Source organism: Xenopus laevis, chromosome 2L (genome assembly GCF_017654675.1).
Source record: "Xenopus laevis strain J_2021 chromosome 2L, Xenopus_laevis_v10.1, whole genome shotgun sequence".
Taxonomy (NCBI): domain Eukaryota; kingdom Metazoa; phylum Chordata; class Amphibia; order Anura; family Pipidae; genus Xenopus; species Xenopus laevis.
Genome location: NC_054373.1, coordinates 104,631,907 through 104,655,061, shown reverse-complemented (window position 1 = coordinate 104,655,061; position 23,155 = coordinate 104,631,907). Strand labels below are relative to the sequence as shown.

Genomic DNA, 23,155 nt, shown 5'->3' with positions numbered 1-23,155 from the left:
GCACAGAGACCACCAAATGACAATAGTGTATATACATTTTCACAGCTGACGCGCTGGCTGCTGCAATATAAGCACCTGGTGTGTGTATTATGCGACATTAGACCCCCCTAACAGTACAGAGACCCCAGAAAACCATATATTTTCAGAAAGTACACATGCTGACGAATCCAATATGGGTAAATAAGTGTTTCTACTGCAAACTGCCAAAATGCAAAGCAATGCTGAACATAACGGTTTTTATCAAATTTCTGAAAATTGTCAGAAAGCTTGAATTTTACCCCATTATATGCCCCACATTTCGTAACGTATCAGCATAAAACATCCTAAATATGAACACCAGGTGTCTACTGAACACTTTGATGCCCAATATGCATAGATATACCAAACTATGTGGCGCACAGAGACCCCCAAATGGATATATAGTATATAAAATTTACAAGGCAAAACAAAATAAGGCAGTAAAGAGTGAAATGCAAAAAAATCCAATAAAACCACAAAAATCAATGTTTTTTTTCCAGACTAGTGTTATCGGCCGTCAGAATCACAGTTTGAATATTTTAGCTGGGCCAAACAGGTTATACGGCTAGAAACAAGTGAACACAACATATGCAGAGCTGAAAATGCAATAAAATGGCTAAAAATTCAATAAAATGGCTAAAAATGCACCAAAATACCCAAAATTGCAATATAATCACCGAAATAACATACAAAAGGTATTGCACAGTACGGTTAGCGAATACGCTATTCGTAATGGCAATAAAACATTTTTTTCAGCCAAAAAAAGAGACGATGCGATAAGAAAAAAAAAAAAAAAGCCACAATGCCATGTATGTGCGTGTGTACAAATGGTAAATTACATGTTATGTGCGCGTGTGTGCGTGTGCACGTGTGTGTAAGTGCAGTGAGTGTAAGTGACCCCCCCAATCCCCAAAAATGTATGTGTAAGTGTGTGTAAGTGTGAATCTAAGTGTGTATTACTGTAATAAGTGTGTGTTGGTGTGTTTGTGTGTGTAATTGTTGCACTAACCTGAAAAAATCGCTGGAGACTGTTGCAGGCGATCAGGAAGAGCCCCTGGAAGACATCTGCGTCGTGGTTCCTGTCTCTGTGCTGTGGGGGCGGAGATCGACGACGCAGTGCAGGCTGCAGCAGCAGGACACGTAAGTGACACGTGCCTGCTGCTGTTTTTGGGCCCCTGGGCGATCGCGCCCCAGGGGCCACTCGATCCCCTGCTCTGCTCGTTGCCTAGGGGCAGGGGATCGAAGCGGAACGGAGCGAGCGGCTCTAACAGCCGCTCCTCCGCTCCAGAACCCGGAAGTGCTGCAGAACGTAGAATCTACGTTCTGTGGCATTTCAAGTTACTTTTCCACAGAACGTAGATTCTACGTTCTGTGGCACTTAAAGGGTTAAGGTACAAGTAGAAAACACCGGCACTCAAGGCAGAGTAATAGCAGGGTTCCCCCTTGCTGTTTATTAGCGTGAATGTGCATGTTCCCACTAATAAACAGCAAGGGGGAACCCTGCTATAAATTTGTTGTTTTCCACTTGTCCTTCCATGTTGCTCATATTTTTATGTACTATGTATGTTTCATGTATACACCCATCTAATATACAGAATGTGTGTGCTTTATAATACATATTCATGTTATTAATAATAATAATACAGAACGCCAAAAGCTCCCATTATACTTCCCAAGGTGATACAGGAACTGCCATTCCTAAGTCACACACCAGCGCCTTTAACTGTGAGATAAGGCACACAGTGTTGGACTGTCCCACCGGGATACCAGGAAAACTCCCGGTGGGCCCAGTTGTCAAGGGGCCTTTGTGCTGCTAAATTGTCCTATTTCACAGCCATTTCCTATTTATTTGAGAACAAAGAGGCTAATTAGATGGAATCATAGATTATAATATGTAAATAATAGAGACTAGGAGAATAGAGGTTGAGTGAGGAGAAGAATAATAATAGTACGGAGAGTGGCCCCTGGTGTAAGGTTTTTGAGTGGACCCCTGGTGTCCCAGTCTGACACTGAAGGCACACACAGTATAAAACTAGAGTTCTTCTTATAAATACATGTACATATTTGGTCCAATACACCGCTACCGAAGGACAGAGCATGGTTCTTGCAAGCAGTCTCACTACACATGCTCAGTGCTGGATTCAGGCATCTGTGAGGGCAGCCCTGTCTGTGCTATATTGTGTGGTCCTCACAAGCTGGGCCGCTTCGGCTGCAGAGAGGAAAAAGCAGCAATGGCGGATTACGACACATATGACGATCGGGCCTACAGCAGCTTTGGTGGCGGCCGTGGGTGAGAAGTGAAAGATCTGTATAGGCATGCGAGTACAGGGGAATGAAGGAGAGTTTTGGGTGATCGGAGGCTGATTTAAAGGCTAATGAAAAAGGGGATGGAAAGGGCGTGCTGCCATGTAGCTTCATGCTGTGGGCTCTGTGTTTGTAATCAGCATAGGAATGCGCTGAACATTTATGCATCGGGTTTGAGTGTGACATAATTAACAGTAAGCTTTGCTGCTGTGTAACTTCTACACAAAATCTGTGCCCAGTATAACGCACGTACGGTCCCTATGATATTGACAATACAAACGGGGATTGTTTGCGTTAGAGTGTGCACCTTACCATAAAAAGTGCGAGCTGCGCGGGTATACAGTATAGGGCAGCGATAGTCAATTCATGGGAATGCTTGTCCTTCTCTTACACACATTATGTATATTATGTGACCTGAAGTCCTCCAGTTGGGTTGTCCCGGCTGTGAGCATTTTAAGTTGCAGGTGTTATTCCTGGCTGTCCTTGGATGCTCACCTTCAGCACTATACACACATACTGTACATACACACACATACTGTACATACACACACACACACACACACATACTGTACATACATACATACATACATACATACACACACACACACACACTGTACATACACACATACTGTACATACACACACATACTGTACATACACACACATACTGTACATACACACACATACTGTACATACACACACATACTGTACACACACACACTGTACGTACACACACACACTGTACACACACATACTGTACACACACATACTGTACACACACATACTGTACGCACACATACTGTACGCACACATACTGTACGCGCACACACACTGTACGCGCGCACACACTGTACGCGCGCACACACACTGTACGCGCGCACACACACTGTACGCGCGCACACACACTGTACGCGCGCACACACACTGTACGCGCGCACACACACTACGCGCGCACACACACTGTACGCGCGCACACACACTGTACGCGCGCACACACACTGTACGCGCACACACACACTGTACGCGCACACACACACTGTACGCGCACACACACACTGTACGCGCACACACACACTGTACGCGCACACACACACTGTACGCGCACACACACTGTACGCGCACACACACTGTACGCGCACACACACTGTACGCGCACACACACTGTACGCGCACACACACTACGCGCACACACACACACACTGTACGCACACACACACACACACTGTATACACACACACACACACACACACACTGTACGCACACACACACACTGTACGCACACACACACTGTACGCACACACACACACACTGTACGCACACACACACACTGTACGCACACACACACACACTGTACGCACACACACACACACTGTACGCACACACACACACACTGTACGCACACACACACACACTGTACGCACACACACACACACACTGTACGCACACACACACACACACACACTGTACGCACACACACTGTACGTACACACACACACACACACACACACATACTGTACACACACACACACACACATACTGTACACACACACAGGTGCATCTTCAAGCATTTCTCTGCTGCTGGTCTAACTGATGTGTAAGTTAATGCTCACTATACAGTCATTCGTCTGATTCCAGTTGCACCACATTCTGCAGATATTCGTGTTCCTTATTAATGAAATATAAATGCACTTTTAGTGTCCGAGGGGCAGCTCCACAGTTTTTGAAACCGTGATTGTGGAAGGGCGCCATGTTTTTCTGACCCAACTTTGCTGCTGTGGTACCTAGAAGTCATTCACTGGACTTGCCTTACATGGACTTAAGTTGGGCTCTTTACAAGAAATAATGTGATCCTGTAGACACTGTTCCATATAAATCTGTCTAAAAGCATGTGTTGTGGTCCCATCTAAAAATTCTGTAAGGACTCAAATGTGTTATGAGTTTACATTTTCCATTGTGCCAAATGCAAACCTTGACTTTTGTAGTTTTGTCCTAGCTTGGTGACAAAGGGCAGGTGTAATTTTATGATTATGGGGATCAAGTTAAATGGCCTTTATCTATAGCTTTGGGAGATTTGTTACAGTGGCAAGGACTGGGATTGTCAAGCTACATCTCTTAATATGTCCTTCAGTTCAGATAATTTTGCAATCATCATGAATTGATGTAAAACAGGCAGGAAAACTGCAATATCAATTTAATGGATAACTAATCATGCAGTAATATTACCCAGCTAAAGTGTGTATCTTCCTGTTATCCTATTAATCAAAATATGATAAATCTTATATAAAGAACCGTTGTATACAGAACACAATACGAGTGGACGCCAAGATTTAATAGCCTTCACTTCACCATTTTAATAAATGATTCTGTTTTTTTAGTGATTTCTATTTTTCTGTACAGGTATCAGATTTTTTTTATTCACAATGGTAGTGACCTGATGTTTTTGGAGAAGGGATGTTTCTGTAATTTGCATCATGATATACAGGTATAGGATCCCTTATCCGGAAACTCGATATCCAGAAAGCTCCGAATTACGGAATGGCTGTCTCCCATAGACTCCATTTTATCCAAATAATCCAAATTTTTAAAAACAATTTCCCTTTTCTCTGTAATAATAAAACAGTAGCTTGTACTTGATCCCAACTAAGATATAATTAATCCTTACTGGAAGCAAAATCAGCCTATTGGATTTATTTAATATTTAAATGAATTTCTAGTAGACTTAAGGCATGAATACCCAAATTATGGAAAGATCCGTTATACGGAAAACCTCAGGTCCCAAGCATTCTGGATAAAAGGTCCCATACCTGTACTTTGTCAGCTACAAGTCATTTAAACCTTAAATCACCACAAGATTGTTTTGCCACCATTATGCATTCGTTTAGTTCAGGTGAAAGGTCCTGTTTATTGCAGTAAATGTACTTTTGCTTAAAATGGACTCTGTATGAAATAGCCTTCCAGTTATTCAGAGCTTTCTGCATACCATACCTGTAATAATAAAACCATAATAAAACCTTGTACTTGATGATAACTACACTGCATGAGTCCACATTGGTATCAAAACAATGATAATTATGTAATTTGGATCACAATACCTTCAATCAGCTATATATCATTTATCTATTATCCAGAACACTCCTAAAATCCCAAGAATTCTTGTTAATGGATCTTATACATCTTGACACATTTTCAGTTGTTTTAAAGTTTTCTAAATATAAGTGTAGTTATATAGTATATATATAGTATTTGTTCTATTTTCTGGGTCCAGCAGTTAAAACTATGCAACAGAAATTGGTCTCCTTCAGGTCTGCCATTGCTGTTGACTTGTAATACTGTTTCAGGGCTCAGGCTGGAGTACAAATAATGTAAACAATCTGACAGTTACTGCTTATAATAGCAATTAAATGTACTAATAACTTAGTAAAGCCTTGGTGCTTTTTGACTAACATTAAGGTTAAACCTGCAGCAGTATGCATTGCATAGCAACCAAATAAATCATTTTGATTGGTGTACTTTAAGATATTGATGGTAAAGGTCTGGCTTGGGGGTTACAGCACTGATGCGGTTTTGCACGCAGATTTTTTAAAATGGCCTTATATTCTTTCTAGCAATTTCTGGCCAACTTAATATGCATTAATAGATATAAATTTAACCAACTACACGATTTCTGAATTTCCATTAAGGTATCATTTACACAGTCCGTTATCTATGTGTACACTAGCCAAACTTCTAACAACTAATGTTAAGTATTGCAGGACCTGTCATCCAGACATAAAAATCTGTATAGTAAAAGTCCTTTTCAAATTAAACATGAAATCCAATTTCTATTTTTTATTAAAGCATTCATAGCTGTTGTAAACTGTTTTAAAAATCTCAGTTGTCAATCAAATATTGTTTGCCCCTCCTCTATGCCTTGGGCATAGAGGCGGGGCAGACAATTACTTTCACTTTCCATTCAGCACATCCTAGATGTCACTGCTCTCCACACATTCCCCTGTTCTCTTAACCATTTAATTGTGTAGCCAGGGCATGGGGATGGACATCAGGTCCCCCATTCTGGTGCAGAAACAAGATTCTGAGATGATTCAAGGCTTGTCTTAATAACAGTGTGCACACAATGGCTGCTAACTGCTTGCTATAATTTTGAAATTCCAGAGAAGGAAGCACGATTCAAATAATTTATATAGTGTAATTAAAGTTCATTTCGCTTGACTAATGTGATAAAATAGGATTTTGAATAATTTTTTTGGTTGACGGGTCCCCTTTAAATGGTAAACCATTGAACACAGGAAAGCTTTTGTAGAAGAGCCTTTAAGGGCATAAAAAGGAATCTCCACTCTTCTTGCACCCAAACATTATAGGTTGCTTTATATAAAGAAGCAGGAGCTGGGCAAATTCAGCACGTTATGGATATTTGTTGGGAGCAATCAGCAGGTCTCATCTATATTAGGCTGATGGCACATGTATATTTAAAGCTCATATATACAGTAGTGGATTAATATATGCAGCCTCTGCAAAGTTTAGAATGAATCTTCCATAGTAGCAGCATGCCTTTGAGGTCGGGCTCAGCCAGGATTTTTGCATGACAGCAAGTTTATTCAGAAATTGCACGAGCCAATCTCTTTGCATAACACCTTCTAAATATAAAGTCAGCTCAGTTTTTGGCAAGTATATCTTGCAGGTGTGATGTTTGCATTTGGTAAGGTGTAAAAATAAACTACACTAATGCTTTTAGTCTGTTGAGACTGTTTAAGTTAGGTATGCACTGATATTTGTGGATGGTTATATTTTTTCTCTGTGAAGGGTGAAGTTGGCCTTTGTGTGTACTAATGTTGCTATTACTTGTGAATGCCACCCCCATCCCAGCGTGATTGAAACAACTCAGGAAGACGATTTAATGGTGTCCTTTACTAAGGTTCACCAGGCTGGGACGGCTTTGGGGGCTTTTACCTGCTTATATTTCTCTTGGCTTCTTTTCACCGATACCGACACGTTCATATTTTTATAGGAACGTGTCAGTATCACTTTAACTGCTTGCTGTTGCAGTACACAGATGGGATGAGTTTCCTGCCCAGGCTTACAATCTATTAACACCCTTGTCTTCCTTGTGAGATAAAATACAGTAGATAATAGCAATCCTTATAGTTAAAAACCATCATTTAGAGCTTCATCTGATCATTTCTGAGAGTCATCAGCAGGACAACTTCAATTAATATGCAACATTGTGTCACTGTGTTAAGCACTTTTCACTGTGAGGATGGTCATTCATCCAGTACAGATAATCACTTGGGGGTGGCTAACTTTTGGCACCCCCAAGTAAATATGCCTACTACTTTTTAGGGTATAGTAGGCCTTTAATGCTTGCGTATTAGGGTCTTTTAAATGGAATTCTATTTCCTCAAACTCTTGCCATCTCTAATGCACATTTTGTTATATGGCTTACTTTTAGATTTCTAAAGAAGTGACAAGCAAATTAACCTTTTTTTTCCCCCCCCACAGACCTAGACGTGGAGATTCTGGTCCAGGATCTCGCAAACAGAAAGAGCTACCTACAGATCCTCCATTCACAGCATATGTTGGGAATCTTCCATTCAATACTGTACAAGGAGACATAGATAACATATTTAAAGATCTAAGTGTACGGAGTGTGCGGCTTGTCCGAGACAAGGAGACCGACAAGTTCAAAGGTTGGAATCCAGTTAATGGTTGTATTTAATGTTGTGGTTTTTATTTTTTGTTTTTCTATTGTAGTATTCATTTTTATCAGCATGTTTTTGAAGTGCTGTGTTTTCTGTTTAAGGCTGATTGGAGGAATTTTTTTTTCCACCAGTGGAGAAGCACTTGTATCCGGCTGTGCCACCTGTTGGGTGTAGGGTGATGTTTATATGGTAGTTTAGTCATTGTAGGTTGATGGTGTAAATTAATAGTTTATCTGTCATATTTCCCCAGTCACTATGGACAGCATTCATCTAATGGGTTAATTCCCCCCTGCAGGCCAGCGGACAGGACCTCCCCCAATAGTTCAAAAGTTCTGCTTCCTCTCTTCCCCCCTCAGTCTTTTTTGTCCTGTCTGGGCCAGGGAAGGATAAGCTGTTTAGGAAGAAACACTATACCAATGAAAAGGACATGTTGGTATCAGTACAATATTGCCTGAAAGTTCTGGGGTCCATGTCAGCAACTATCCAAGTAGTGAAATGGGCGAGATGGCATCTAAGGCCCTTGCAAGGGTTTCTGTTGAAGAAAGTGAAAGAGGAGGCGTCCTTATGGAACATGACTGAAGATGGTTTTGCTGGTAGCAATAACTTCGGCCTGTAGAGTGGGAGAAATATCAGCGTTGGCGGCATCTGAACCTCATACAGTGATTTTTGAAGATCGAGTGGTGTTGAAGCCCGCGTTTGGGTTTCTGCCAAAAGTTATCTTGAAGTTCCATATGGACTTGGATGTTGTCCTTTCTTGCTTCATCGGAGCAAGAAGCAGTATGGCACACTTTAGATTTGGTGAGGGCCATAAAAATCTACCTGGAGAGAACAAAGACTTGGAGGAAGTCAGAGCGGTTGTTCATAGTCCCTAATGGGTCCAGGAAAGGTCAAGCTCCAGCTAAGAGAACAATTAGCTCCTGGATTGTGGCAGCAATTGCTAAAACATACAATGTGGCAAGTAGGAAGGTCCCCAAAGGGTTGAAGGCTCATTCTACCAGGGCATTGGCAAGTTCCTGGGCGGCACAAGCCAGGGAGTCGCTGGAAAGCATCTGCAAGTCGACAAGATGGTCGTAGTTAAATACTTTTGTAAAACATTATAAATTGGATATTTTATCCTCCCAAGAAGCAAAATTTGGGAGAAAAGTGTTGCAGTCTGTAGCATATTCTGATGATTAAAGTTCTGTTAAAAGCATTTTGTTTCCCGCCCTCTATTTAAGCTCTGGGAGATCCCATAAGGTGAATGCTGTCCATCGTGACCAGGAAACAGAAATCGCGGTATGTATAAAAGAACTTCCTGTTTCCTGGTCACTTCCATGGCAGCATTCACCGGGGAGTTTCCCACCCTAGTAGGGACAGCTTTTATACGGAGACTGAGGGGGAAGAGAGGAAGCAGAACTTTTGTACTATTGGGAGAGGTCCTGTCCGCTGGCCTGCAGGGAGAAATTAACCCATAAGGTGAATGCTGCCATGGAAGTGACCAGGAAACCGAAATTACAGTATGTATAAAACAATTTCCTGTTTTTACACTTGAACATAGCTTTAGATTTGTATTTCTTTTTTGAAAAAGCAGTTATAAGCCTGTGCATTTTTTACATTTTATTCCCACATTTGGACGTCCTCTAACTCCTTAAAGATCTTGTTTATTTGCTGCTTTCTTTATTCTGAAAAAAATGACTGTTTACTACTGCCAACATTTTGGCAGACCTAGAAGTACCAGAAAAAAAAACCCTTCTGATCACATTCTGGCATTTAACAGAGAGCAGATGCCCCAACTAAAAATTGTTTGTTTGCCTTTAAAATGCTTCTTCACTTAAGACTGTGTCATTCAAACAAATTAATATTCCTCTAAGTCGTGGCTGCCATATTTGAGCCACAAACACAGTTGCTGTCATCACGGTATTTCCTGTGAGCATTGCTTAAAACCTTTTGTAGAATAGCACTAGGAAACAATCAATCAAAATATGATGACTTAACAGTAAAGTACAACAACAATCTTTGACATACAGTATACTATACATTTTTTTTAAATGGTTTTTAGAGACAAGATGGGCACTAGCTTCTCTTGGCATGTCACATTTTTACAGCTAAAATGTCATCAATTCAAATTGTATTGCAAAATGTATATAAATAGGACATGATAGGGCAAAGATAACTAGATATGTTTATTTTGCGTTATGTAAGCCAATTCAGTTCTGTTTTGCTTTTAAATGTTATCTGACAAACCGTATTAAATCTTCTGTTCAGAAAGTCTCCTTGTTTATTGAAAGCTTGGAAGGGTTTATGGTTCTTGTCACAGATAAATAAATAGAAACTTTCATTTTTTTACAGGGTTTTGTTATGTAGAATTTGATGATCTGGAGTCTCTTAAAGAAGCCTTGACATACGATGGTGCAGTAAGTTTGTTTTGTTTGTCTGTCATTATCAAGGCACCATAAGATGAACTTGCCTGTAAAAAGGTTTTCCCCTCCCCCCCTCCTTCCAATAGATCTTTATTGACCGGGCAATTCGGGTAGACATAGCAGAGGGCAGAAAACAAGATAAAGGTGGCTTTGGATTCAAGAAAGGAGGACCTGATGATAGAGGTGATTTTGTTTTATTTTATAACGCCCTCTCGTCAGGCTGGCATATATTTACTAGGGATCCAACGAATCCAGGATTCAGCCAGGATTCGTCCTTTTTCAGCAGGATTTGGACTCGGCCAAACCGAATCATATGCAAATTAGGGGCGGGAGGGAAATTGTGTGACTTTTTGTCACAAAACAAGGAAGTAAAAAATTGTTTCCCCTTTCCACCCCTAATTTGCATATGCTAATTCAGAATCGGTTCGGTATTCTGCCAAATCTTTCGCAAAGGATTCGGGGGTTCGGCCGAATCCAAAATAGTTGATTCGGTGCATCCCTAATATTTACTAGCACATCAAATTGTTGCAGCTACTTGTGATGTATTGTATCTTGCAGCAGAGACAAGGCAATCTTATGTAGGCATCTGAATTGAAATACCATACAATGAATGTTCCCACTTTTCCCTGTTTTCATTGTTCTTCATGAAACCTATTTTATGTAATACTATGTCATTGTGATAAGTGTAAATCTACTGGACCTGATGAGTACGCCTGAAAACTTTCAATAAGCATGCGTTGAACCATTCTGTGCAAGGCTTAAAGAGTTTACGCTGCCTATAACACTAATAATGTGAAATTATTGGCTACCATGCTGTAATAGAATGGGCTGCTCGTGTTTAAAGGGGCAGGTTACCTCTATATAAAACTTTATTCAGCTTGAGCAAAATAAATATGCTAAATACTTTCTGCCTTTTTTTTTTAACTAAAGCCATATTTCTTTAATTTGTGATCTAAAAGTAACTGCATTATTTTGTTTTCACACGCATCTTACAGTTAACTGAGAGTTTTAACTCGAGTTTGAGCTTTTTAAAAACAAATCCCTTCATTCATCTTTGTCACAACTCGCTTCAAAAAAATCTATAAGCTACAATGTCAAGGGAGAATGGTACTTTGTGTTCAGAAATATCATTGCAGTAAGTGCAAGGTTTGGTGTATTGGGCTTTCCTGTGGAAAAGTCATACATTTAAACTTGACTGCTCCAACAGCATAACTGTTTACTGTTCTCATCTTCAGCTCCCCCTCAAAAGAATCGGGTTATATTCGCAAAGGAGCAAAAAATAGGAGAAAGAGAAAAAAGGCATTGTTCACCTTAAAATTAACTTTTAGAGTGATATTCTGCGAAAATTTGCAATTGGCTTCCATTTCACATTATTTGTAGCTTTTGAGTTTACCGTAGTTTTTTATTCAGCAGCTCTCCACAAGGTTTAGTATTTCTAGTCTAATATATTCAGCTTTAGTTGCCCTATGAGATGTCCAAACCCCTTTTGTGACTTAGTTGGTTGTGCAGATGTCACCCGTTTATTTCTATATTTTGCTCATCTTAAAGTACCCAGTTTACAGATTTTAGATTTTAGGGCAAGATGGGGGAGGTTTCTTTCAGCATATAAACAGGGAAGAAGTATTTGTCAGTGGTCTTTTCATTAGTGTCAGGAGGCATGTAATTTAGAGCTTGCAGAAAGGTATGAGGGGGGGTACTGCAAGAAATGGTCTAGTTACCCATAACAACCAAGCCGCATCAAGGCTTTACTAGTTTGTTTAAAAACAAACATCTGGTTGCTTTAGCTTACTAGATTTGATCACATTGAAGTCTTAATACTTTGCCCTGAAAATCCACACAATGCTGGGTTGCACATAAAATGCCATCGCTTAAATGCCTGATATACCATTAATTAAAACAACAAACTTTTTATTTTTTTGTTACCTATTCCCATAAGTCTTAAGGCTGAAACAGTAACCTCTTTATAGAAGCTATTTTGTACAAGGTGTTCCTGTTTCAACCTACGGTAAGACTTTATACAGTAGCTATCCAGTCATAGAATTATTCCTAAAAAACTGGAACAGAATACCAGGTCAATTAAAAAAAATCATAATTGTAATAAATGCAGTGTGCAGGGTTGTGAAAAAATCTACATCCTTGCTAGCTCATTTTTGCCTCTTTTCTCCCCTTGAACTTCCCCAAGTGATCTGGTAACTTTAAGATTAAATTAGGGCTTGGTCTTTCCGAGTGTTTTTATACAGGTCATGGAACTCCGAGGTAACTTCTAATATCCTCATATTTTGCAACTGGGGGTACTTTATTATAATACACAAATTTCAGTGAGTCATGTGACAGAAATTACATCAGAACTCGCCTTTATAACTCATGACATCAGACCTCACTGTTTATAAGGATAAAATTTACAAGATATTCGTGGCTTTTGTGTATTATAAGGATATATTATAAGTTACCGAGGAGTTTCATAACCATACAGGTCATGGAACTTCTAGGTAACTTCTAATATCCTCATATTTTGCAACAGGGGGTACTTTATTTATTATAATACATTTCAGTGAGTCATGTGACAGAAATGACATCACTACTCACCGTTTATAACTGATGACATCAACTCACCATTTATAAGGATATAACTTACAAGATATTCTTGGCTTTTGTGTATAAAGGTTTTAGGTATTAACTTGGAGGTAAACACTGTTAAAAGAATTCAAGTAGCTATGCTGTTTGATAGAGGTTTAGGACCTTGGTTTGCATTTTTTTGAACCCATCAGACTATGTAAGAACATTACAGGCTTTATTTGGAATACACCATTTTATATATTCTTGTCCAAGCACATGTAGGATATCTGTCATGCTGGAGAGACTTGTATTTAATGTAGTATAGTGACCCTGAAAATATGAACACTTATTTTTGTTTTCTCTGTTGATTTCATGAATTGTATTTACAAGTGTAGTGCGTGGAACTGTATTTCACACTTAGTTAAGTCTATACCTGTGCTTCAGGTTTTAGAAGTGTGAAAAAGTGTAATAAAGCAACACCCAAATGATGTCAGAATTACTTGTACAATTGTTTGGTGTATTGCTATGAAATGTATTGATTGCTTTTTCCAGCACAACCTATGGCTAACCTTCACTGGATCATGTGTAGCTTATTCCTCATTTCTTTTCTAGACAATAATAATGCTTGGTTTTCTATGGTGCATATTTTTTAGTTATCTTAATCTGACTACTTGTGTGACACTGCAGTGAATCAAATTATGTTGCGCCTTCTCTCTCTGGGATTTCTGTCATTCAAGTATTGAATTGTATAATTGATTTGGTTGTCTATGCTGCTGTACATTTTGTGGTCTATTTTGGATTCAAGGGTTCATGTATTTCAGTTTTTGAATCTTTGCTTCTGCAGTATCCGCAGTTGGAAAGTGATTTCTTTCTGCCGGTGAAAAATATGAGGTTAGGCAATTATTTTCATTTTGATATTACCTTGTTTTTCAGGACACGATAGTTCTTACGGCTCTAGAGGCGGTGCAAGAGATGACATCGACTCTGGTAAAGAAAAAAAAAAAGACTCTTATTTGCTAATGGGTCTTTCGGTGGCTTGTTCTTTCAATGATACTTGCATGTGATTTTTTTTTTTTCAAATTTAAAATCTATTTTCTATCTGAGCAGTCTTACTAAAGAATTTCTCACTTTCTTCATTGTAACTTCTGATCTATGTTTTTCCTTAGTCTAAGTTCTTTTTAGAATTTTAACTTTTGAACTGAATCTGGAAATCCATTTTAATTTAGAACTTGAGCACTTGAGTGCCACTTTCCTTTCAACTCTTCACTGTCATTTCCTTATCTCAGTGGCATTATGTTTCATTTTTTTCCTAAGTAAAACTGAAGTTTGTTCAGTGCAGGATTTTCACTACTGTAGAACCAACTGTCTTTTGATTGCTGGTTTACACCCATTTAGTCTTTATTGGTGATGCAGTATATGTCTAGACCCTTTTATCTCAATGTTTTTAAATTTAACTCTAATAAAATCACCATAATAAAGTAAGGCTGGGCCTTAATACTTTCAAAAACCTAAAAAATAAAGCAGGCACTATTCCGGAACCCCACAAAATTATTAATTAGTAGAATCCAGGAGTCTGAAATTTGAGTCATTATATTTCAAAAGTCCATGCTTTCTATGATCTTCCACTATATACCTTAAAGGAGAAGGAAACAAAAAAAATAAAACCTACTTCATTATCCTTTCCATCAGGCCCTCTCCTGAAACGCTGTATTAAAAACTGTAATATAATTTCTGGTTTTGTACACCAGCGTTCCAAAGTTTCGCAACTATAAATGTTTGGTGCCGCCATTTCAAATTGGCGCATCACTTTCTCCCTGCACAAGGAAGCCACACCTGCACATTCTGTTAACAAGCTGTAAGTGTTACAAAAAGATTGTGGCATGCATCTTTTCTATTATTAATATTGCATTACTACAGAACTCAGTCAGACAGACCCGAACGCTGGCACCTTATCTTTCTGGCTCCGCTCCCCAGTTCCTACGCTCGCTGACAAACTGTAAATTAAAACCAGTGCGAGCACAGGAGCTTCCCGGGGATTGGAGCTTGATTGAATGCAGACGGGGCAGAGAGGTCAGCGATGACGAATGGCTGCATCACGTGACCACAGCCCTCTTCACTTCTCATGCGCAGGGCATCGATGAGAACTACTGCGCATGCGTGTGCCCTATTGAGACTGATTTCTGGACTGCAGCCAGGGTATGCTTTTATATGCATGTTTCAACTTTTTTTTAAAAATGATTGCAGCACAAATATTAATGAAAACTAATGAGGGAATGCTTGGTAGTAAAGATATATACTTTTCACAGACAACACTTAAAGGAAAACTATACCCACAAAATGAACACTTAAGCAACAGATAGTTCATATCATATTAAGTGGCATATTAAAGAATCTTACCAAACTGGAATATATATTTAAGTAAATATTGCCCTTTTACATCTCTTGCCTTGAGCCGCCATTTCGTGATGGTCTGTGTGCTGCCTCAGAGATCACCTGACCAGAAATACTTCAACTCTAACTGTAACAGGAAGAAGTGTTGAAGCAAAAGACACAACTCTGTCTGTTAATTGGCTCATGTGACCTTACATGTATGGTTTGTTGGTATGTTTGTGAGTACAGTGAATCCTACGATCCCAGGGGGCAGCCCTTATTTTTTAAAATGGCAATTTTCTATTTATGATTACCCATTGGCACATACTACTAGAAAAGTATATTATTATGAAATTGGTTTATTTATATGAAGCAGGATTTTACATATGAGCTGTTTTATGCAATATCTTTTTATAGAGACCTACATTGTTTGGGGGGTATAGTTTTCCTTTAAGTTGATTTTAGACTTTCCTTCTCCTTTAATACTTTCAGTATTGAAGTGACACAAGATTACCAACAAAATATCTCAGGATAATTTTTGTAGGGGGTTCATTTCACATCTGGTCTATGTCTGCATGTATTTTCTAATTCTTTCTTCCTAAAAAATATACCTTATTTTTGGCTTAACTTGTGTTATGTAAAACTGTTAATACAACTCTTCTCCAGCAAACATATATTCTTGCATGCCACTATTCTTGATCTGTCTGCCAGTCATAGTCTTCCAGCTTCAAGCTGGCCACACACAGCATCTGGGCCACATATTAATGTATAAGCCTCAGCCTGAAATATTTTGAACAGTGTAGTTTAAATAATAAGTAATAATATGTAATATAGAGTCAAAGTTTGAGCATAGTAAGGTGGCAAAAGAAGAATACTTTCTTGCTAAATGGACACTTTAATTGTATGTATTGTATTTGAAGTGCTATCCTGAAAATAAACCTAGGTCCGTCTAGCTTTGAGGGGCAGTATATGCTGTTTTTCAACTATTTAATAAATAGGGCTTGTGCTCCATGGTATATTTAGGAAATGGCTACAGGTTTGAGATTACTTGGATTAAATAGCAAAATCTGGTTTTAAAAAAAAAAAAATGTTCTGCTTCCTTTCCCTACAAGCAAGGACAAAAGACATCAGGAGTCCAGTGAGAAGGAAATTCTTTCATTCTGCCAGCAGCAACCTGTTCAGTTTTCAGAATTCCCTCTAGAGTGGCTGGATGTCTTACGTAATAGCCAGAACACTACCTCCTATTTTGTGGCTCTCTAACCTGTTACCAGTCCATAACCAAGCAGGGGAGCCATATGGAACATAATTGTTTGCTTTTAAATCTCACTTACATGCTGAGGATCAAAAGCAAACTAACTGAGCAGTTATGCACCCCTTCAAGTTGCTGACTAAGCGGTAAGAGAACTACAAAAGAGGAAGAAATGTTCTGGCTATTATGTTCGACATCCATTCACTCCAGCCTTTATAGATTTTGGTTATATATATATTATAAACATTTTATCTTCTCTGCACAGCGTATGCATACACCCAGTTTTAGTTTTTACATTGAACTGTTCCTTTATAGAGCAGTTTAGTTAAAGGAACAGTAACACCAATAAAATAAAAGCATTTTAAAGTAATTAAAATATAATAGACTGTTGTCCTGCATTGGTAAATGTTGTTTGCTTTAGAAATTCTACTATAGTTTTATGTAAATAGGGTGACACGGGGGCAGTCATGTAAGCTGAAAAGGGAGAAAAGGCACAGGTTACTTAGCATATAACAGATAAGATCTGTAAAATAATACAATGGTATTCTGCAGACTGCATCTATTATCCTCTGTGTAACCTGATCATTGAGTGGCTGCCCCCATGGAACCTAGCACCTTGTTTATATAAACTATAGTAGAGGTTCTGAAGGAAACACACCAGTTTTACCAGTGCAGGGTAACCATACATTATATTTTCATTAATTTAAAGCACTTCAACTTTTTGGTGTTACTGTTCCTTTAATGCTACATGTTCCCTTTTATGCAGACATACCTGAATACACAGATTAAAGAGAAACCAAGATAGTCTTTCTGATTTTGGGACCAGTTCCTCATTATCTTTAGGCTCCCAGTGTCCCTCAAGTCCCTCTGCTCTGCATAGTGGGTGGTGCGCAGAATTCAGAAGGACTTCAGATGAGGTCATGTAAAAAAAAAAGAAGGGGGGAGGGTATATTTTCCTTTAAATTCTGCCCAATCCACATTTTTTTTCCCTTCTCCCTAAAAATATACCAATACATTTATTTTTTTACCCAGAAATGCTTGAGTAAGTATTTTTGGTTCAAAATTGTGCATGTGTGCAGTGACCAGTGAGATTGATAACACTGCTTAGAGACCTGGAGTGTAATGAGGCTGACCATGATATTTTCCCATCTGTTTTTCTCAAAAGCCAATAAGAATAGCACAGGTGTGTCGGTGTTACTTTGTGCATCTGTAAATCTGCATATGAATAAGTTACATACAGTTCCTTATGCCAGCAGAACTTTGTTAGCTTTTGACTGATGTCTGCCACCACAATGTACTATAGGCCAATCACGCACACAAATCCACTCCTACAATGGGAATCAGCCCCTTCCTTGCCTGTACCTGAAACCATTGTGTCGCAGGCACACACTCCGGATTTTGGCGCAGAAACATGAGTATGCATTTCTGCACTGAAATCCACAGTGTGCCTGCACATGGGCTGACGGGAGTGTTGCAATACATCTTAACAGTGAGGAATCGGCCCATGTAGAGGAACCCACTTGGTGATCCTAAAGTGATCACAATGCTGCTGTGTCTAGTCATGTTAATGTTAACTTCTCATTCCAAGTGATAATCTTCAAGTCAATAAGGAAAACATCCCACATAAACTTGGTGTAAGGAAAATCCGAGGAATATCTGAAATAGTTACATTTTTGTCATCAAATTGATGTTTTACAAGACCTGAAAGTATCCAAAAACCTGTGGAATCCGCGAGGAGCAAATACATGGGCAGATCCTTGTAAAATAGGTTGCATTGTTCTTTAAGCTGTGTCTTAGCCAGTTAAAACACCCAAAACTACTAAGCATGTGAAATCTTCTTTTTGTAATGTTGTTCTACTTTTCATCATAGCAGTCTTGTTTGGACCACAGATTCAGGCATGTTAACGTAGATATGCTATGTACGTCCACACAAAGGAAACGGGCCTTCGAGTTTAATAGTTGTCATTTACCGGTCCAGCAATTGTAGATGCTGATGTTATTTTCCAAAAAGTTACACCGTTAAGTTTGGTTGGAAAAAGTTCTCACCCTCCAGAATAACCCCAATGCACACGCATCTTAGTCAAGTGTTAAATTGTTTGTAGCCCATCATTTAGATTTTATTCTAATTAAAGGTATTGTTCACCTTTAAATTAACTTTTAGTATGATGTAGAAAGTGATATTCAAATTGCAGAGGTTGAAACAGACCAGGAGTCCGCATTGCTTAGTCTGCAATCACCCTTTAGTGGTGATTTGAATAAGAGACTGGAATACAAATGGGAAAGGACTGAGCCTTAGCCTTAGAGCATTTGTTTTATTATATGTGGTCAGTGATCCCCCCCCCCCATATTTGAAAGCTGGAAAGAATCAGAAGAAGAAGGCAAAAAAAAAAAACTATAAAAAATGAAGGCCAATTAAAAAATTGCTTAGAATTGGCAATTCTATAACATACTAAAAGTTAACTTCAAGCAGAACCACCCCTTTAAGGAGGATAAGGTGCACCTTGAATATGGGTTTGTGAAAAATAATCCCAATCAGAGACTTTCTGTACCCTATGTTGAAGGACCCATTGATGACAGTTTGTTCATCTCCCACTGGCAATATGCTGCATGTGATGATTTCTTGTTACTCAGAGTAATGACTTGTTGAATTGTAAAAAAATTGATATTGCACGTTGAAAAGGAGTTTACTTGCTAAAGAACCGCAATGCTATCTCATGATTTTATAGAATTTTAGTTCCTATTAAAATATACACTGCAGTGGTGAAGTTGGCTTAAATAAACCCAAGGCAATTTTATATAGGCACTGCTTGTGGTGTAGTTTCCACTTACCAGGTTTGTGTAAAGGTATAGTTCCACAGTTTCAGGTGTTATACGTATACTGCTCTACTTTGAAGAGGCTTACTGTGCGGACTGTCAAAAAGTCTGTTTAACAGCTGTTCTAAAAATGCTATGTGCTTTTATCTTTCCCTTCAACAGGACAAAAATCCTGACCTGGCCAAGACCTGTCTGGTTCATTATGTTTGAAATGAAGTAAATGTATTCTGATGCAGTATTTCTATTTTTATTTGTAGGTTTTAGGGATGATGACTTCTTAGGAGGTAGAGGCAGGGGGGGTCGAAGTGGCCCAGGGGATCGACGAGGACAACCACCTGCAGGAGGACCTGGCCGTTACAGGGATGCACCTCGTGGCGGCTCTATGGACTTCAGAGAGCCAACAGATGGTTAGAAATCTAATGTTTTCAGTATGTCCTCCTAGTGTGTCTCTAGTTGGACACAAGTAAGAGCAGTACTTCATTGTAGATTATATTCGATTTGTGCAGCATATCTTGCTAGTGTGAGGTGTTTCTTCTTTGATACTTTTATGTAGCATTTCTTCAGAATTCAGTTTAATTGTTAGAACGGCTGAAATAAGTGGTGGGATGCTATGGTTAGGCCACCTGTTTCAGAAGGCTGGACCCATTTAGCACAGGCTTTGAGTTTGCATGACTAAAGCGGACCATACATGGGCTAACCAATCATTTTGCCAAATGATTCGATTCATCTATCCATGGTTAACGACACAAGCAGACTTCTATCATATATTTGTTGTGTTTTCTCTAAGATCTTGCATGCGCAGTTAATGTTTAACAACGATTATCTGAACGTTCCATACACTGACCGATTTTATTGTTTCACCATGAAAATGTTTAAACCTGTCTGATGACAGTTGGGATGATGGAATGATGTGGATGAAACGATCAGAAATTTTACAATAGTTTGTACCCTATCCATGTAACGTTATGTAGATTATTTTATCTGCTGCTGTATTGCCACCTTTCTAAGGTAAATATCTTGCATCCTTTCTCATGTCTGCAGCACAAATTAATACATTAAAGGGATACTGTCATGGGAAAAAAATGTTTTTTTCACAATGCATCAGTTAATAGTGCTGCTCCAGCAGAATTCTGCACTGAAATCCATTTCTCAAAAGAGCAAACAGATTTTTTAATTTAGTTTGACATTTGGCTAGAGATATTGTTAGTTTCCCGCCTGCCCCCAGTCATGTGACTTGTGCTCTGATAAACTTCAGTCACTCTGTACTGCAAGTTGGAATTATATCACCCCCTCCCCCCAGCAGCCCTTCAGTAGAACAATTTGTAATCCGAAAACAGCTCCCTGACACAAGATAACGGCTCCCTGATAGATCTAAGTACAACACTCAATAGTAAAATCCAGGTTCTGCTGCGACACATTCAGTTACATTGAGTAGGAGTAACAACAGCCTGTCAGAAAGCAGTTCCATCCTAAAGTGCTGTCTCTTTCTGAAAGCACATGACCAGGCAAAATGACCTGAGATGGCTGCCTACACACCAGTATTACAACTAAAAAAAAAACTTGCTGGTTCAGGAATGAAAATTTTATATGGTAGAACGAATTATTTGCAATGTAAACCGTTTAATTTAGAAATAAAAACTACATCATAAAAATCATGACAGTCCCTTTAAATTACTTTGATCCCCACCAAAGAACATCTCTGTGACTCCCTGGCTCCCTGGCCCCAGCATTTTATAAGCACACTAAGTAGTCCTTAAAAGAACAGTAAGCAAACACAGCAGTTTTACCAATGCAGGGCAACACTGCATTATATTTTTATTACCTTAAAACAATTTCATTTTTTGATGTTACTGGTCCTTTAAAATACATGACGGCGGCCCACAATTATTATATGCAGTTAAAAACTTCACGTATTTCTTTCCATGTCTGTAACTATAGTATTTTGCCTTCCATAGAAGAACGAGCACAGAGACCAAGACTTCAGCTTAAACCCAGGACAGTTGCTACACCCCTCAATCAAGTAGCCAATCCACACTCTGCCATCTTCGGTGGAGCCAAACCTAGAGAGGAAGCTGAAAAAAAAGAGAAGGAATGAGCCAATAACCAGGAGGGACAGAGGGAAGAGTAAGCTAGTCCGAACTAGTCATTCTGGATTGCCATCCCCGCAATTGCCATTCTTGCCTCCTGACATTAACTCCTAGATCCCTCCTATTCAACACTGAGCTTATGAATGCATGTCAGCTGTTAACAAGTGGTTTTTAGTAAGTGCTCTGCTTTTCTGTATCTAGTACCTGCATTGTGCTGTTTCCAATACCTCTCGCAATTTGCAGGAAGTTCTCCTGCTGGGAAAGCTTCTCTCAACAAAATAGAATTCATTTTGGATTTAGGAGCTGATATGCTAAATTCTTAATACAAATTATTTCCCCACACCCTTATTTATAATTCTTTATAATTCAGCAGAAGAGGTGTTAGCATTAAGGTAGCCCTTTTTGCTTCTGAAATTCTTAACTCTTGCTTTTCAGTTCTATTCTGCATGTTTTGTTCTTTATTACCAAGACTCTGTAAGAAGGTAAAATGCGAGTGTTGGCATGCGTGTCATGGACAAGGAGGGCGGCACTTGAAAACGAACGGAGAAACTTTTTTTTTTTAAATTCTTGCTTCTCTCTTAAGGACATACCCCATAACTGCACAGAATGTTCATGGTGGAAAAGTTGTCTTTAAAACACTTTATTCTCTTACCTGATGTAGATTTGTCCTCCACTTGATTGTGGGTGTATTAGAACCACAATTTGTTTACACACAAAACTGCTTCACATTTATATAAGCGCCTTCTCTGTATTTGTTCCTAAATGAGGTAGCAGAAGGGAATTTAGGGCTGCTGTTCAGACTGTTCAGTGAAGCATATCCTGCTTTTTTTTTTTTTTTTTTTTTTTGTTCAATACCCTCAGAAAGCAAAGACCATTCAGCCTTTGCAATATACGCTTTTTCTGCAGTTTTAGTTTTACACCTGAAAAACACACTACATTCACAGCTTTGTTTTAAGTGTGGATCCCTTTAAGGGAAGTCTAGTGCCAGGGCACTTAGTAGTTAACTCATGACTGGCATGCTTGCTTACTTGGATATGCTGGTACAGAGCGAGTTCTGCCTCTCTGACTTTCTGGCAGGATAAGGTGCATTTACCTTAGAATCAGTCATTTTATGTAAACCTTTGCTTTTTTATCTTATTTTTTTTTTTTATTTACCCTTCTACTGTTCAGTAAGTAGGTTTTGGTACTAAAATGTGAATTTGATGTTTATATGCAATGCTTTAACTCTTCTGCTGGCAGATGGACCTGTATCCCATAGTGATTCAATATTTTACAAACATCCCTTTTGTCAGCAGAGTGAGTAATTACAGTGTTAAAGTCAGTACTTATGTTTTTACCTGCAGTGTCTCCACAAATAAGCGCTTCTTTTCTGCTTCCTTTCCTTATAATGCTCTGCTTTTGTAAGAACCATTTGTCTAACACACTACCTAGAGTAAGACATGCTTTGGATGGTGATAACTCTAGAATCTATTTACAACTGCTTTGTGGGAAAGCTTCATGGCAGACCAAACAAAAACCCAATCTGGTCTAAACAATTGACTTTTTTTTCAAATAAGAGAAAAATTCCAGACATTTGACACATCCTGCTTCATGACAGAAAGTACATCTGTGGATATGGTATTTTGTGAAAGATCTTTTAAATAAAAGAAAAATATGGATAATA

At 38.9% G+C, this 23,155-nt stretch overlaps 1 protein-coding gene across 2 annotated transcripts; it reads left to right on the top strand.

Annotated features, from left to right (window-relative positions):
* Positions 1-2,150: 2,150 nt before the first annotated feature.
* On the top strand, positions 2,151-23,155 carry eif4h.L (eukaryotic translation initiation factor 4H L homeolog). Of its 2 annotated transcripts, NM_001093679.1 has the most exon segments (7): positions 2,230-2,308; positions 7,818-8,005; positions 10,346-10,410; positions 10,503-10,599; positions 13,906-13,959; positions 19,663-19,812; positions 21,361-23,153. In NM_001093679.1, coding segments are annotated over 7 exon segments (753 nt in total). In that variant the 5' UTR covers positions 2,230-2,249; the 3' UTR covers positions 21,501-23,153.

Bases quoted from the DNA above. Each gene is read 5' to 3' on its own strand.
- eif4h.L (XM_018245156.2), top strand. From the start codon at position 2,250: ATGGCGGATTACGACACATATGACGATCGGGCCTACAGCAGCTTTGGT. The intron at 10,600-19,662 runs GTGATTTTGTTT...TTTTATTTGTAG, and splicing joins AGGAGGACCTGATGATAGAG to GTTTTAGGGATGATGACTTC. The intron at 19,813-21,360 runs GTTAGAAATCTA...TGCCTTCCATAG, and splicing joins CTTCAGAGAGCCAACAGATG to AAGAACGAGCACAGAGACCA.